Source organism: Netta rufina, assembly GCF_964035555.1.
Source record: "Netta rufina genome assembly, chromosome: 2".
Lineage (NCBI taxonomy): Eukaryota > Metazoa > Chordata > Aves > Anseriformes > Anatidae > Netta > Netta rufina.
In genome coordinates, this window is record NC_140124.1 from 38,898,788 (window position 1) to 38,916,282 (window position 17,495).

The 17,495-nt window shown below is 37.6% G+C and overlaps 1 protein-coding gene across 1 annotated transcript in view; it reads left to right on the forward strand.

Annotated features, from left to right (window-relative positions):
- The window catches only part of KAT2B (lysine acetyltransferase 2B), a gene marked incomplete at its 5' end in the record, with an annotated part of 49,045 nt that overhangs the window by 19,493 nt on the left and 12,057 nt on the right, over window positions 1-17,495 (forward strand). The window contains 7 exons of the mRNA XM_084281605.1: window positions 694-875; window positions 3,143-3,334; window positions 6,023-6,129; window positions 7,902-8,027; window positions 10,632-10,768; window positions 12,180-12,388; window positions 15,382-15,508. Coding sequence (XP_084137731.1) covers window positions 694-875; window positions 3,143-3,334; window positions 6,023-6,129; window positions 7,902-8,027; window positions 10,632-10,768; window positions 12,180-12,388; window positions 15,382-15,508 — 1,080 coding nt within the window. The remainder of the gene's footprint in view (window positions 1-693; window positions 876-3,142; window positions 3,335-6,022; window positions 6,130-7,901; window positions 8,028-10,631; window positions 10,769-12,179; window positions 12,389-15,381; window positions 15,509-17,495) is intronic.

The window sequence follows — 17,495 nt, forward strand, 5'->3', positions numbered from 1 at the left end:
TAGCAGTTCAGCTCAATCACACAATTATTTGCTAAACAACAGTATTATAATTGATTTTTAGTATATATGTATTGCAGCAGTTATAGTCACACATTTTGACTATTCTCAATATATTTTTTAAAAAGTAGACAGGTATACGAAGTGCACTGAAGTGACATACATGTGAAATGCTGACATTTCTTGAAGAAATAATATGCCATGTAGACCAAAACTTGAATAGAAGTCCTCAAGCCCAATTTTACTATTTTAGGTGATGAAGAAATACATACTTTTTTATAGAGGAAATACATAAATCATGCAATATGGTTATCAGCAAAATTGTGCATGTATTAAGAAATAGAAGAAAGCTCTCTTGATCTTTCTCTGTTCCCTGACTTTTTTTTTTTTTTTTTAACTTTGAAAAACAAGGAAAAAATAAATTTCCTCGTCTCCTTCTAAGTCAACAAGTCAGCTGCTGTAGAGCAATAGAATAAAAACACTTGGATGTACCTGATTCTTTGCACAGGAGAATCAGTTTGTGACATGTGACTTGCAAGGAGTTCATGGTCTCTGGTATTTGTTTTCTTTCCTGTATCTTTTCTCTTGTCCATGGTTAACAAACTTGAAGTGATAAGTGTTCCAGGACAATTCTACAAAAAAAAAAAAAACAAACAAAAAAGGGTAAATAATTAAACATTCTTCTCCTGTTTCAAGGGTGTGAATAATTTTGTGCAGTACAAATTTAGCCACTTACCTTCAAAGGAAAGGCAGACAATAGTGGAACTGGCTAAAATGTTTCTGAACCGCATTAACTACTGGCACCTGGAGACGCCTTCTCAGCGGAGACTACGATCACCCAATGATGATATTGCAGGATATAAAGTGAATTACACCAGGTAATTGTGCTTTTGTTTGTTTAATGACTTGCTTACAAAAACATCATGTACACACAGCATATGTACATCGTAGGTGCACCATTCCTGCAGTCTAAGCTTATTGAAAACATGATGACTTTAGAGAAATCATATCAGAGTTGCATACACATCATTGTGTTTAGAAAGGAGTGCTTTATCAGCCAAGAACAGGGATTAGTGACCTCTGAGCAGATATATCTAACAACCCTTTTACAACTCTTGTATTTGCAAAGTTGCTCTCAGTCTGATTAAGATAAGAGCCTTCTATAAGTTCCTTATTTTGTGTACTAAAAATTCAGGCAAATTGTTATTCATTTTTTTTTTTTTTTTTTTTTTCCCTGAAAAACCTCAGCTCCATAAAAGAGAAGAGTAAAAACCCATGTAAGTTCAGACTGTGGCTGGTGATGCTGCTTTGTGTCTTACTGTGATGCTTTCACATGACAAGTCCTGAGATCGTGTGAGGCAGGGCACTGATCCATATGCTGTCCCTCTGCCAGTTCACACCTCTTCCACAAAAATGGAAGGGTTTTAATTGTTTACTAGCAGGTGTTATGTCACAACTGGTAGACCCTAACCTGCCATAAAGCCTGTCCATGAAGAGTTGTCTCATCAAGATTTGTCCATGCACTGCAACATGAAGTTGCCTTCCATTTAGTAGCACAGCATCCTGGTTGGTTTGACTGAGACATTATTTTGCCCAGATCGCACCTGTGCCACTGGGAGACTTGGCAATTTACAGACTTGTCTCCTTGAAAGACTACCTAAAGTCATAAAGCAGAGGAGCTGATGGTCCATGGGGCTCTTCATTTGGCACATCTTCACCCTCAGTTTGTGTCTGATAAAGATGTAGTAACCATGGTTGGCTGGAGTCAACATTTTCAGGAATCAATATCTAGCATTGGCTCTGGTTGGTGACTTGTGTTGTTAATCGTTTTGTTAACTGCAGTTTCTCAACCCTTCCTGTCCACAGTCCCTAAGGCTTTCTCAGACCAAAAGTGATGCCTCTTTCCATCTAGTTCCAACTTCTCAGATTAAGCTTCTTCCTTCCTCTCGGCTCACTCCCTGCCCTGTCACTAGAGACAGTGCTATGGGTGCTGAGCAAGCAGAACCTGTACACCAAAGGCACACAGTGTGAATTCCTGCACTGAATTGAAACCTGGATGATTTTAGTGTACCTTTATAAGTTTTACACGTCCTTGTGCTTTGAGAAGAGTGCTTTATCAGCCATGGGCATAGAGCAGAGGCATGTGGACAACTCTATCTAACAACGCTTTTGCATCTCTTATGTTTGCAAACTTATTCTCAGTCTGACTAAGATATGAGATCTTGGCAGAGGGTTTTGCAAGAAGCTGTACTTTAGAGAATGAGACAAGCAGTGTAGAAGCCAGCGCAATGTATTTATGTCCATATATCCAGTTCTTGACTTTTCTGTTTTTGTTGTTGGAGTTTTCATAATGGCTGTGGTCTGATTCTCTTAAAGGTACAGATACAACTGGCTCTGCTCACTTACACGCGGATACTGAAACCTTAATCATAAAATTAAAATTATAAAATCATGACCTACATAGTGGATGTGCTCCTTAATTACCTTTTCAGTACCATAATCCCTTTTTCCAAGAACAGTAACATGACAAGCTATATTTTAGTACGTACTTCTTAATACAAAACTCTTTATGGAGAGAGTTACTGGTAAATGAGAGCATTGAGTCAGGGCTAGTGCAAAGAAGCCAGCTGGTGGGAGACCAGGATGCAAGTGCAGTTGGTTTGGGGTGGAACTGGTTAGAAATGTCACTTCTTTTGTGTATATGTAGGGAAATGTAGAAGTTTAAAGAAGGGAAAATGGGACAGGGTAACGGTGAAATCTTTGGACTCACAGGCAAGAGATGCAAGAGGTTTCATTAATGACTCATGGAGAGAATCCCTGACATCAACACAAATTTTATGTGATATATGGGTATTGTCTGGCACAAGCACTTTGTGGAAACTGGGGCACAGACAAAAAGAATATATGGAGACTTAAAAGGACTTGCTTGCCATTTTTCTTAAATAAAAAAGGAAAAAAAGAAAAAAGAAAAAGAAAAGGCAATACAAATGCCACTTAACTCTGTCCAGACTTGATTTGGAACTGATTGATACTTTCATATAGCTCTCAGATGCATTATAAATGATGTAGGTAGTGCTTTTATTGCATTAAGTTATTAATTCATATGTTAGATGGTGGTAATTATCTGTCTTTTTCCCCCTCACAGGTGGCTTTGTTATTGCAATGTCCCTCAGTTCTGTGACAGTCTACCTCGGTATGAAACCACACAGGTTTTCGGTAGGACGTTGCTTCGCTCCGTTTTTACTGTAATGAGACGGCAGCTGCTGGAGCAGGCCAGGCAAGAAAAAGACAAGCTTCCTCAAGAAAAACGAACACTAATCCTCACCCATTTCCCAAAGTAAGGGGTCATAATTTAACTGTGTTCAAGGCTAACTGCTATCATGCAACTTTGACATGGAAATGGAAAAGTGTGAATAGGTTTCTTATCTGTAGCTTAAAATCATTCATTCTTTTATTCAGTAACAAATAGATACTGCAGCTTTTTTTCTGCCATAGCTCAAACTAGTGTATTTTATTTACACAACAATTTGCTTTAGTTTGTTCTAGGACTTTTCTTTTTAAGTAGGATTATTCATCTAGCCAGGGGACTGAAATGTATTAGAATTTAGTATTGGTCACTTACCTTATTTTCTGTAGACCTTGGAAACAACATAGGTCAAGCTCTCCAAAAACACATGCTTGCCTCTGCTTTTGTGATGGAGCAGAAAAAAAATGGGGTGTGGCACTGGAGTTTATTTACAGTTAAGCATTTCGGTTTAATGCAAGATAGTAGCAGGGAAGAAAGTAGTCACCCCACCTTCAGAAGAGATGAAAAGATAAATGATGAAATATTAAAAAAAAAAAAAAAGCAGATGGTAGTCAATGTGAAGCTGCATCAGTGAATCTTAAACTCATAAATTTAATATTGATCACTTGTTCCTGTACTGGAGTATTGATGATAATCTCTTATAATTAAACAACAATTGGATTTAGGTGTATGTGGGAGAATGAGTTTTCCTGAAGCACGCTCAACTTTGCTAGTCCTTTTTTGGTCCGTTTCAAATGAGCTTTTTAGTCCATTTGAGAAGTTTTACTGGTGGTTAAGGGTGGTGGTTTCTGGATCATTCATTGTATGCTTCCTGATAAAATAATGTATCACTTTAAAATCATCCTTATTCTACCAAGGTTGGCTTGGATCTGCATCCCATATTTGAAAATCCTGTCCTTCCTTTTACAAAAAAGAAGCTGAATATACCAGCAGGCTGGTGACACTGATGGTGTGCAGGCTACTGTCTGGGGCTTAAGAAGTTTAGTGCTCAGGGGAATGAAAAACAACATGAGCTTTCCAAACCTGGGTAGATCCATTTTTTTTTTTTGGCCCCTACTATTTTTAGTAGTGCCTTTTACTGCTCTGAAGAGTGTAAATTGTCTCTGGGTTAGACTGTTACAGGAGTGCTTGGGTACATTTGAGAATAAGCTCATGATCTGGCCCTGAAATAGGTGTAAAAAGGATTTAACACCACATTGGTACAAGGAGAAGATATATGGAGAAGAATGCTGTGCTTACAGCCCTACATTTCCACTGCCTTCTGCAGCCTAGAAAAGTAATTTGGACAGCATTATTATTCACTTTATTTCCTCTTAATATTCAGCTCTGAAAAAGAAGGAAGAAAAACACTGTTTACTGATGGCCTGTGTGAAACACAAATAGTGTTTTAAATTTTTTACAGGCTGTACTTATCTCAAGCATTTGTCTCTCCGATGGCTGATGTTATGCAGCATGGAGCACCTCCAAAGTGTCTTCCTTGCTTGCCGGAAAGTTGAGCAGCTGGGGTTCAAAATAAATATTTTTAGGAACTTGTGTTATGACACAGCTGTAAGTGTGCAGGTGACCAGCAGCCAATAAATAAGAATGAGAAATGTTAACTGAGGAGGCTTTCCAGGACTGCAGTTTTCTGAGTCCCTTTGGCACAATGCTGATGTGAGCACACGCAGGCTGTGTCTGTATGAGCCTAGGAAACAGTCAACACAGGGGCTGAGTGCAGAGTTGCTGTGCTCCTTGTAAATGCAACCTTTGCTGAAGTGTAATTTGTGCTTCTGCTCTGTCACGGATGGTCAAGTAGCTTTTTAGCCGTTATCAGCTGTATAGATAGCAGCTAGCACCATATATTGCTGTGCTTAGATATAAATGTGCTACATATAAGACACATCAGCAGGATTTGAAACTGAAAATCCTCACTCTGTTCAAGAAAGTCTTACTCAGCAGTCCTGTTGCTTTCAGCTGGACAGTTTCTTTATATGCAGAGTAAAAAAGTGTCAGGTAAACTTCTGGTCTGAAAACCATTTTGTGCAAGATAGGATAAGTGGCTATCTTGCTTCAGAAAGGGAATTGATGTATCAGCTACGTGAAGGCAGGATTGCTGGGTACTATGCTCTGTGGAATTTTATCTCTTGCAGTAGTACTGAGAGAGGTTTGAAGTTGCATCATTTCTATAAGCATACTGAAGTAAGATCAAAAATACTGTTATGAAAGCACAAACGTGCAATTAAATGTTTCAGTAACACACTTAGAGAAATGGAAATGTCTTCCTAAAAGCATTGTTAGTAATTAACACTGGGATTTTTATAAATCTGTATGAGGCAGGAGGTAAGTGCTTCTGCGAAACACCAGTTTATCAAGCTAGGCGTAGTTTGTCATCACTGTATAACATCAATATCTTAGAATCTATCTACTTATTTTTTTATTAGTGCTTAATTTTGTTCTGGAAAAATACTTTCCTCCTGTTTCATTCTGCATTTTCAAATTATATGCATATTGTTTATAATTAAACATAAATTTTCATAGGTAAAATCTCTCTAATGGATTAAGATACTTAATGTCTGTTATGGTTTGTGACTGTGTGTGTGGTTTAAAGGAGTTGGCCAGTATTTTCTTACAGAATCATTAAATGCTTTTAATTTTAAAAAGTTGCAAATGCTTATTCTGAAAAGTAACGTGTTTTGAATGCTCCTATTAACTTAATATTTTGTCTGTTTTTGTGCCTAGGTTTCTGTCAATGCTGGAAGAAGAAGTATATAGCCCAAATTCGCCTATTTGGGATCAGGATTTCATTGTGTCTACTTCCAGAACTGGCCAACTGGGAATCCAGACAGGTAAGATGCATTTAGTGATGGGATTAGGCAGCACCTGGTATAAAGTACAATATACTCGTGCAAGCGATGAATTCTAAACAGTCATAATCAGATATGCAGTTTTATCAATAGCAGGCTATACCAAAATCAGTCTGCCTCGAGTAAGCACAGGTGTTTGACTCTCTCGTGCTTCTTCATATAAATATCCCATCCTGATGATGGAATCTGGCTAGTCCAAGGTGCCTGTGGAGCAGGCTGGCTGCTGAGGCATTATCTCCTGGGTATGCAAGTGGCAGAAGTGCTCTCATGATGAGTGAGTATGAATGGTCTGTGGGTAAATGGCTGCAGGACAGCTGTCCGCTTGCATGAGGACCCTGCACCAGTCCTCTGGCTCCTTAGCAATATCTTACCTTCTGCATCAGATGTCCCATTGCCTTTGCACATATACCCATGATTTTCAGGGTTTTGTATAGCTTTTCCTTGCTTTGTTTCATTTTAATGTGGCCAATCAGCTGTTCTGCAGCTTTATGCACTTATTTTCTGTTAGGGTGCCTCAGAGGTCCCTTAAAATTACAGGAAGACATAGACAGTTTTCTTTCCCTTTCCCCTTCTCCCACTCCTTTCTGCTCAACACTATTTAAAATCTGTTTATGCAGTTTAGGGGTTGATTTGAATTTTCAGTTTTTTTAGGAAGTGAAGACTGGAGTTATTTAATTCAGTATTTTGTAACCATTGCTGATTATCAGTTGATGAGACCATCGTGTTATCAGAATCTGATAATGAATTTCTGAGAGTAATAGGGAAAATTCCACTGTGACAGAGGCAGATTTTTATTTTTATTTTTTTCTGGTCAGAAATTCCTAGTTTGCTTCATGAACTGGAGAATTATGCCTTAGGCACAAGTTCATTACAAACCTAAAATCGTCTTGGTCTCAGAGTTCATTCTGTCATGTACATTTCCGCAGTGCTTCGTTTTAATTTGCACCTCTTAAGCACTGGATTCTTGGCATGAATATGGCACAAAAGAGCTGCTGCTGGTGATGACACCAGGATAAAGGCATGCAGAGAGAGAGACTGCAGGTGTCCAGACTATGAGCTGGCACCTCATTCCCCCTTCCCCCTCCCTTGTTGGCTTTTCTGCCAAAAATCCTGACACAGATGAACGTTGAGTGATTTGACACGGATGCTTTTTTTTTGTTGTTGGCTGTGGTATTTTTTATTTTTATATTTCATTTAGAGAGAGGTTAGTCTGTGGTTTTCTGAAAGAGTGGTTTCATTCTCTAAACTGGTGCAACAAGTTCTCCCTTCACTGAGTTTGATTTGTCCAACCAGCCTTTGAATGCTGTTAGAGTGGACAGCTGAAGTTGAATGATGAGTTTTTACTTTTCAATAGACCCCTACAAAAAGCCTTTTCATGAGGCTGAATGCCAGCAGCCTTGGCAGGTATGTGAAGGAAGCTTGTTTTCTTAACTCATGCTCAGCACTGCGGAATAATAAAGCCTGATATTTGCAGTGAAGTAAAACTAATGCTGTCATCCAGCATTGATACAGTTCCTCATTAAGGAGAAGTTTAGAAAAATATGTTGAGGTAAAGTTCTAACGCCTCTGCTTGCCCACCAGTGTCATTGGTCTTTTGCATGTTGCTAGTGTTATTTTGCAGGTAGGTCACTGTGAAGCTGGGTCTGGCATCATGACAGTCATTTGGTCAGCACCATAATGAATTTATGTCCTGATGTCCTGATTTATTTTTTTATTTGTGTGTGCATATGTTTGTGTCTTTTATACCATTGCAGTTATTAATCCTCCTCCTGTTGCAAGATCTGTTTCGTACAGTGCAAGTCCTTCATCTCTGGAGCAACCCAACAGTGGAAACATGAGTCCTGCTTGCAAAGTTTCTTCTGTCCTTGACCCAAACCTAGGTAATGAAGAGGGAGACTCGCTTTTTTTCTTTCACTGATGTTATCAATAGTTGTAGTAGATGATGACCATCCTGCAATAGTGAACTTGAGGTGTTATTACTAAAAGACACATACATGCAGACACACAAAGTTTTTCTCCACTATGGTAATGTTTAACTAGCAGAAATTGCAATTGTATTTGGAAAACAAACAACAACAACAATCTGTATGTTTAAATTCTATTCAAAATTAGAAGAGTTCTATAGGTGACGGAGGTTGTTGAAAATACTTGGCTTTACTTGGAGTACGTGTATTACAACCCATTAAGAAAGGTTTTATTTAAACAGAAAAAGCAGAGTAGAAGGGGCCACTGCTTTTTCATTATTTATTTATTTATTTGTTTCTTTATTTTCTTTGATCTTTCAAGGTACTGAAATAGCAAATGAGTGCTAAAATAAAGAACACACACACACAAGGTTAAACACAAGACCTGAATGAGGTCAGATTAGAAAAATTTTTCTGAGGGGGGGAAAAAAATAAAAGATGATGAATGCATAAATTCTCCTTTTTCAAACACCTCAGGATTAATGAGCCTGTCAAGAGTTTGTAGGTCAGAGGGATGATCGTGAGCTCATGTAAAGTAAGTCCTTAAGGAAGCTGAAGAAGCTAAATGAATTGTTAGCCTCAGTGTTTACTACAGAGGAACTTAAAGAGGCTCCTGAACTGCAGCTTCCTTTCTGAAGGACAAGTTGGGAAATGGCCTTAAAAGTGGGAATGAGAAGATTTTTCTATTACAGATCAGTAAAATGAGTAGTAAGTAGTCACCTGAAAAAGAATAATATATTTATATATATATATTATTTTCATTTTGTGAAATGAAATATGCAATTAGCAAACAAATTAAATTGTGCAGCTGAACTGTCATTTGATTTGCCCTCAGTACTACAGAATTGAAACACCACAGATGCAAAATTGTTTTTTTAAAGACCTTCCAAGAGAATGCAGGAAACTGTAAATTGTAAAACTCCTATTTCAAACAGTTAGAAGAGATGATAATATGTGAGTAATATGATGTGGAAATTCAGTATGCATTTTGCAGAACTCATGAATTGTACGTATCTGTGAAGGAATTGGTGAGCATTTGGAAAGTGTTTTGAATGACCCTGTGTACCTGGATTTCCAGAAAGCTTTTGATGAATTACTTAAAATAAATAAATCTGATAATCTGATTTGAGACAATAAATTATTCTGTTAGGAAAATTAAGAGAAGTTCATTCAAATGAATAATTGTTTAAAAAGTAGGAAATTATAGGAATTAAAGTTTCCACAATGAAAGGCGGTTAACGATAAAATTATATCACTAAGAAAATACTGCTTGAAAGTGAAAAGGGGAGTGAAAAACCTGATCCTCATGGACTTAAAGCACTATACCTGTTGCAAAACAGTCTGTACAATATCTGAAAAATAGTGGGCCCTAAATTATCTGGCTGTTTCAGAAAGGAGATCTCAACATTATTTTGGATTTTGCTTAGGAGAAAACTACAAAATAGCTCATGAAGTGCTGTTCACAAACTCAAAATTATGTGTTCTGGCTCTGACAAGGACCAGTAGCAGATCTTTAGGGGAAAAAAATGAGGAAAAAGGTAACCTTGTAAAGTGATACTCCTGTTTGCTTGCTTTTCTAATACTTGATGGTCTGCTGCTTGGGTAAATCTTGAGCTAGTAGATGTCTTTTTCAGTATTATTGTATCAATTGTTCCTTGGTGGATGTTTTTCACAAATTTGTTTAGTTAGTTGCTTTTGCTATATTACATGTTGGTTTGCAGTTTGTAGTGCAGTTAATAATTAACACAGTATATTTTGATTTGGAAACTTCATATGGATTTTCTAAGTCAAACATGTATGACATGTCAGACTGTATATGCTGCTTGTTTTACAAAAATGATGAAAAAAACCCCTATAATGGATACTTAATTCCAGTGAATCACAAAATGGGATTTTGTATTATCTGAAAGTACGTGCTGTAATATGTATTGATCCATGATCTTCCAATGCTAATTTTGCCTGATAGACTATGTTATGCATGTGTGGAGTTCAAAGTGTTATCAGTAGCTAGTTATATATTATAACGCTCAAGGTAACAGTAGAAGGATGACACTTTATTAATATAGGGCAGTTTGATGGAAAGGCAAAGGCTTTCTGTATTGTGTGTGCAGCAGTAACATTGATCTTGTGCCAGCATTCATCACAACAAAGAAATGGAGTCTGAAATAACTTATGTATTGCTTAGCCCAGTACTTCTTCACCCATGATGCTTGCCTTGTTTAAGACTTTGAACACCCGATGCTGTTCAGGTGTTCTGCAGATACGTACTAGCAGACTTCCTGGCATATTAGTATTTAAGATGCAAATTTCTCTCCTACCCATAGAAAAGAACTGTAAATCCTAGCTCCTTATCAGAAAACAATTCATTAGGAAAGCAATTAACCTTCTACTTGTATCTGAGAACATCTAAACTGGTCCACGGTTGTGCTCTGCTTCCTCATTGCTGGTTTCACGAACACAATGATTAAGCTGTCTGTGACAGTTTGGTCATTTCTAATTTGTCCTGGTTTTGTTTTATAGGGGAAAAAAGAAAAAATAATGAACCTTATTCTCTGGAGGATTCAAAAAGACCAAGAATTGTAGGAGATATTCCTATTGAGTTAATCAATGAAGTCATGTCAACAATTACAGATCCAGCAGCAATGCTTGGGCCAGAGGTGAGGAATGCAGAGATCTGGTCTGTCTGTAAATGGTCTTTCTTTAATAAACGTTCAATGTGAATAAAACATGAAAAGCTAAAAGTCCACAAAACTTACCATGGTGTCAGTAAGAAAAATACAGACTTTGAGAGGATATGTTTAGGTAAGAAAGAAGTATTGATGAAATGTATCATTAACATGAAGAATAATTCTACATTTTTGTAATGCTTTGTCACTGTTTTTAAAGAGACTTGGAAACTAGTGATAATGAGCAAGCTGATCCCAGTTTATTCTGTAAGGTACTTTTGTTGCAGGACAATTCTAGAATATGCTTTTTGTTGTTAATCATAGATGTAGCTCATCAGACAAGGTAAGTTAGGTTCAAATCTTGCAGAAGAATGAAAGACACCAATTTAAATCTGCTGTTTAGTGTGGGAGAGCCAAGTGAAACAGTTCTTTGCTCTTTCTTCCACAGTTGCTCTTTTTTTTCTGCTGGAAGAGAAAAACAGAATTGCGCCATGTACAGAATTGCTTGCTTTTTTTTTTTTTTTGGCTGGCTTTTCCTCCTTCTGTTCCCTTCGCCAGACTGTTTTGCCAGCAGCTCTTATTTGCCAAGGTTTAGCTAGAGTGTGATGAAGATTTGGATCCACCTACATTTCTTGCTCAAACTATATACCGTGACTTATGGCTCTGCATATTTACAAGTGCTATGCCAGTCTGGATGTTGAGACTGGCAGTGACTAGAAACCCAGCAGACAAACTTTGCTCTAAAAAGTAAACAGTATGTGCATGCGGAGATGTTTTGGCATTCTAAAAGGATCTTGAAAAAAATGTTAAATAAATTGTCTGTATGAATTTAATCTCCATGCAAATATACATATGTAATTGCCAAATATGTTACAACAAGATCAGTAGGAATGAAAATGTTCCTTTTTGTTGTTGTTGTTCTTATGACAGTGGTGTAGGTAGTGGAAAGCTCTGCTAAAATGAAAAGGTAATACTGTGCCTGCACTGCTGTTAAAATCTGTGATTTGCAATATGTGTAGGCAAGTCCATTACTACTTCTGTCCAAGCTAACTAGGCTAAAGAAAATGTGAAGACATAGTAGCATAGGCTTCAACTAGATGAGTTCTCTCCCCCATCAAGTTTTGGAACTTGTTGAGATATAACCATCACTTTTGCTACATAATCTTGAAAAGAAGCTCAAATAAGCCTTTGTATACTGTAGTGAAGACTTTATATCACACTTATTTGGTGGTGTTACTTCTGCTGCTAAAAAAAAAGGAAAAGAAAAAGTACTCGTTGGCAGCTCTATTTTTGTAAAAAGATGGCTTGGGAAAAGAGGGGCTTTGTTTGTTCCTTAAGGCTGGTCCACGAGAGGATGTGAAATCTACAAAATGTGATTGTGTTCCTCTTTCATGTCGTATAGACCAACTTCCTCTCAGCACATTCGGCCCGGGATGAGGCAGCGAGACTGGAGGAGCGCAGGGGAGTGATAGAGTTCCACGTGGTTGGGAACTCCCTGAACCAGAAGCCAAACAAGAAGATCATGATGTGGCTGGTTGGTTTGCAGAATGTATTTTCCCATCAGCTGCCTCGAATGCCGAAGGAGTACATCACGCGCTTGGTCTTTGATCCGTGAGTAGCACTGGAGAGGAGTTTTGTGGGTGAGATGGAGAGAGCACAGTGTTTGTTGCAGGCAGCAATGTAGGAACAGGCCAGTCTAGGTGATGTGGATCTCTTGCCCTATTACATTTTTCCCACCTCTTCAAGCCACCGTAAATGGCCAGTCTAGTTGATCCCTAAACACCATTTTGGTGGCTGTATTAATGACAAGCGGTGTGTCATGGAAAGTGGACTCCTACATATGTTGTGCTTATGAACGTTAGAACTGAAAGTCAGAAAATAATTATGGTGTTCATTAGTGGTTTCTGAGTCCATACTAATTTGCCAGACTCTCCATCCTCTGTCTTTCGAGATTGTGAACCAAATGACAGAGAGATTGAAGGCTTTTCAATGAGAAGAATTTAAGGGATTTATGAAAAACATCATTTATGTCAAGATGGGAGAAAGATTAGAATCACTTCTCACAAAAGTGGTTTGCTTTTCTATTTATTAGTGCAAGCTTCCCGTCTTGCTTTGGGTACAGCTCTACACCACAGGCACTTGAAAAGAGATGCATTGACTGTAGCAGTATCCACAGGTTGCATGTGGTCCTTCACCCACCCCAGTGTCCTGATGAATTGTGCTCAAGCAGGAATGGGAAGATTTGCCTCGTGTTTTTTTTTTTTTTTTTTCTTTCTTCTGTTTACAACATCCTTTTGCTATTGATTTTAACCGTTTGTAGTCTCAGGACTGTCAGGTATCAATCCTCTTCTTTTTGCTCAGCACACTGAGGATCTTTCTTGCCCTGTTGTTTACTTCATCTTCTCTTCACAAGTATCCACTTTTTCACTATTGTGTTTCTTGGAGAGCCTACGACTACTTACTCCCAGCCAGTTTGTTTTCTCAAGATTTCTGAGTGTGAGTTATCCATGTCCAACAATAGCTAAGGTGCCTGCTGTGCTGACTGCAGCACTTTGCACCGGAGCATGCCTGTAGGCTCATTGTCGTATGTCGGCAGACACCTCAAGAGGAGCTCTGCCTGAGCTGATCTCAGCCAGCTGCCCAGCCTGGTTGGTGGTAGAGCCAGCCACCAGTGATGTCAGCTGCTCTCTCTGTGCCCAATATTGTAGCTGCAGCAGTTATGAAAACATTTCTGGAACCATTTTCTCTACTTTTAGGCTTGATAGCATTTCCCTCTGCATTACTCTCTCAATGCCAACAAACTGCTGCTGCAGGCTCCATGCAGTCCTTGAAGCCTAGTGCTGGGGACTGTTGGCCAGGACTTCAGTCTCCAAGCACAGAAGGGCCTTCTGGGCTCTTCAGACAGAAACAGCATAGTCCTTGTGAGGGCCAGCACCAATCTTTTCCCCTCTCCTATGTTGGGGTAAGTGTTGCTCAGCTGTGAGGCAGAGAGAGCACTGGGATCTTAGTTTAGGAATCTTATTAGCACCGGGATCTTGAGCAGAGGCAACTGGTCGAAGACGACAGGTTTCCCAATAACTAAATATCAAGACAAATTGTGAAGTAGTGTTGTTGAGCCATGACCTTCCCCCATGTTTCTCTATCTCTTTTATTGGGAAAGACTCTTCCCGTAGGCTGAGATGAACTACTGGCAATTAAAGTGCTCTTCAGTACAGATATGTCTGGAGAGCAGTCTGTGCTTGAGAAAGAGGGCATTTTCTTGCTTTAGCAATATCCATATGTGCCTTTGCTGAACAGTTGACCCAAAGGAAGCAAAGCACATAGCCTGGACACCTTGGAAACCCATTATCTTCCAAGATGTTCGGGGACACATGTTGGAGACCTACACTAACTAGTGGGTACACACAAACCTGCATCAGGTAGGAGGTAGTGGAGTCCAGCAGTTCTCTTCCCAATTTAATGTGCTTATTATTTATTACCTATTATTTATTATTTACTTCTAATTACTTAATTACTGCATTTATTACTGTATCTTCTTATTTATTACTTATTATATATTTTGTTACATACTATTATTCTATTATATATTATAATAATTATATTTTATTATCAGTTGTTAGTGTACTTACTATTGCCTTTGTTCTTATTTCTAAAGTGGCCATCCTTACTGAATCTTACTACATAAAAATTAAAACAGGAAGAAACTAAATTAAAAGCACAAGCCACTATATTGCTGCTTTCATTCCACAGATAAAAAGCACTAAATAAGTACAAAAAGAATGTCTACAGTGTATAAAATCTACTTCAACAGTGGCATAATGTTGAAAATATAACTACTTTTTAGACTACTGTTTTTTGCTGCCAACATCCCCCCCCCCCCAAGATGTCTTCTCTAAATTTGCTGTATTGATTATATAATTTATATGATACCGTGTACTGTGTCTTGAATAAGCTAGATAACAGGTGCCATGTAAATCTTTCCAGACCTTAAAGATGACACTAAAATTCTTGACCCTTGACATAAGAGTTCAGATTGCACGTTGTATCTTTCCTGGTAGTAAGTGTAAGTGCAACAGAAATGGATATTTATTCTGGTCTTGATTCCACTAGGAATGGGTGATTAGAAAAATTAAATATAATTTCTTGCTTGATTAGCTGTGTTAGAAACTGATAGCTTGGCTATACAGACTTCATGCAAGGAAACAAGAATCCCTTAGAAAGGACTTACTGTCCTGTAACTCCATTAATTTCTAATTTAGTCAGGCTAAAAATCATCCTGAGAACAGCTCAATGGCACAACTGTCAGGAATAAAGCCAATGAAAGCAATGCAACTCATATTTATTGGCATTATCCTAGTACCTAGCAGTACTTGGCAAGGCTAGGGGACCTTGCTACATGAATGATGAATTTTATGGTAAATTCAAAGTGTGATATTAAAATAGAAATTCTTTTTTAGATACAAACAGCTAACCTAAAGGTGGCATATACAATTACAGTATCATCATGGAAAGAAGTGAATCAAGTGTCTGAAAAAAAAGGAGTGTAATGGCACATGATGTACTATGTACATGAATTAAAGAGACTGTTATTTTTGTCTACTCAGGAAACACAAGACCCTTGCATTAATAAAAGATGGTCGTGTTATTGGTGGTATCTGCTTCCGAATGTTCCCCTCCCAAGGATTTACAGAGATCGTTTTCTGTGCTGTGACTTCCAATGAACAAGTTAAGGTAATAATAACTCTCCACTACAGTTTATTAAATACATTTGAGTTCCATTCACCACTGCATATTCTCTGAATTTTGCTAGTCACATTGGATATACTGAGCTACCAAACAGAAGTAGGATTTGAAAGATATAGTGATTTTGAAAATACTATGGAAAACCTAAACCAACACGCAGATTTAGAATCATTACAATAATAGTAGGATTATTTGCTAAGAAATAATACAAATAAAATCTTCCTCAAAACAGAAATAGTGTTAGTCCAAGAATGGGAGAAAAATTATTCACTCCTTTTTCTTCAGCAATTGTCTCTCAGTGTAGAATAACACTTATGGTTGGCTGAAATAAGTACGGTTTGTATGTGGTTGTAATTTATGTTCAGTCACTTTGTTGTGTTACACAACTTCAATGAAAATGTGATATATCAAAGAAATTAGGTATAGTTATGCATCTCAAAATAAAACCACACTATTCTGTAGGCCCTTTTTTGAGTCAATTTTACAAAATATTCTCAGAGCTGAGCATTTGCTGTTACGTTGAAAGAATGTAGAACACTATAAATATATAAGAGATTAAACTCCCTTTCCCTAGGGCTACAGGTAGATCTACTGTAAGTATCTAATTGAGGATTTTGCCTTTAGATGGTGCTGTAGCTACATGTTTTTCAGTTGAAACTGTTACAGCTGAGATGTGGATTAATTTAGAGTTTGTAGCACTTGAAAAGGTGGAAACTGTGCAAGCCTGTGACAACTTTTAGTTCTTGGGTTATATATGATTTTATACAACCCTAGTGTTAGAAAGGAACATTCCCATGTACATAGCAGTCACCTGTCATAAAAATATTTGAAGTGTTTTAGCAAATATGAACAATAACAGATCTTGCTTTAGGTGTGTTTATTCAATGCTTAAATAATTTGTAAAAGGTATTTTCATTAAATTTAAACAACTAAACATGCTACACAAGTTAAGCTGCCAAAGCTATATTTTGATTCTCAAGGGCTAACTTATCAGATTTTTTGTTCCATTATATTCTGAATCCTCAGAGCGCCTGACTAGGTTGCAGATGCACACATAATGCACAATTTCTTCTGTTACCTTTTGGGTGCCTCATCGTTTGTGAAGTTCAGCTGATTACTTCTGAATTGGCCTTCCTACATTCCTTCCTGAGCAAGACAACCCCCGCCAGCAGAAAACAGGAAAGAACAACAAAACAAATAAAAGTGTTCATCCATGGGTGTCACTGCAAACTCTTGGGAAAAATAAACTCATATTTTAATTTATTTTGAGTCTGGAGCAAGAAATACAGATAAAGTTTTGCTTTATATGTGATCATTAAAAGTCAAATTGGTTTTGAGAAAGTCTGATATTATGTTATAAAATTGTTTTAAATTTTACTGTACCTGACTTAGTTTCCCTTTAGAATTCTTAGATTTTTGGCAAGCATTTGTGAGAATGAATAAATCCTGGGAAGGCTGTGGAAATAATAGATCAGCTGAAAATATTTGAGTTAATTGTCATTGTAATTGCTGGAATTTCTTAGAGGTAAAAATATGACGTTTGCTGTTAGAGCTTAGCTGTCTTAGAATTATTGAAATAAATTGCAATGGCTCAGGTGTAAATAAAATGTCAGTCTCATACACTGTTCCTTTCATACTGTTGATGAGAAGGGAAGTGAAATGCTTGGATGGTTCAGGTACTTGCATTTAAGGAAAACATTTTTCATTAATTTTTTTCATTCAGACTTCGTCCTCTTTGAGTTCTCAAATTTGCAATTAGAAAGCCTCTTCATTGTCTTGAGCACTTCTGAGTTCTAAGAAATGCTGTGCCATTTAACATGTCGTCAGTCATCAAAACACCTCTTTGTATTTGATGCATGATGTCTGCCACTTTAACAAATGAGCATATGACTGTAAGAACTTCCTCAAATTCAGAAGAACTTATTTTTATACACACGAGGCTTCATTTTGAATATGAGGTCTGAATACCACACCT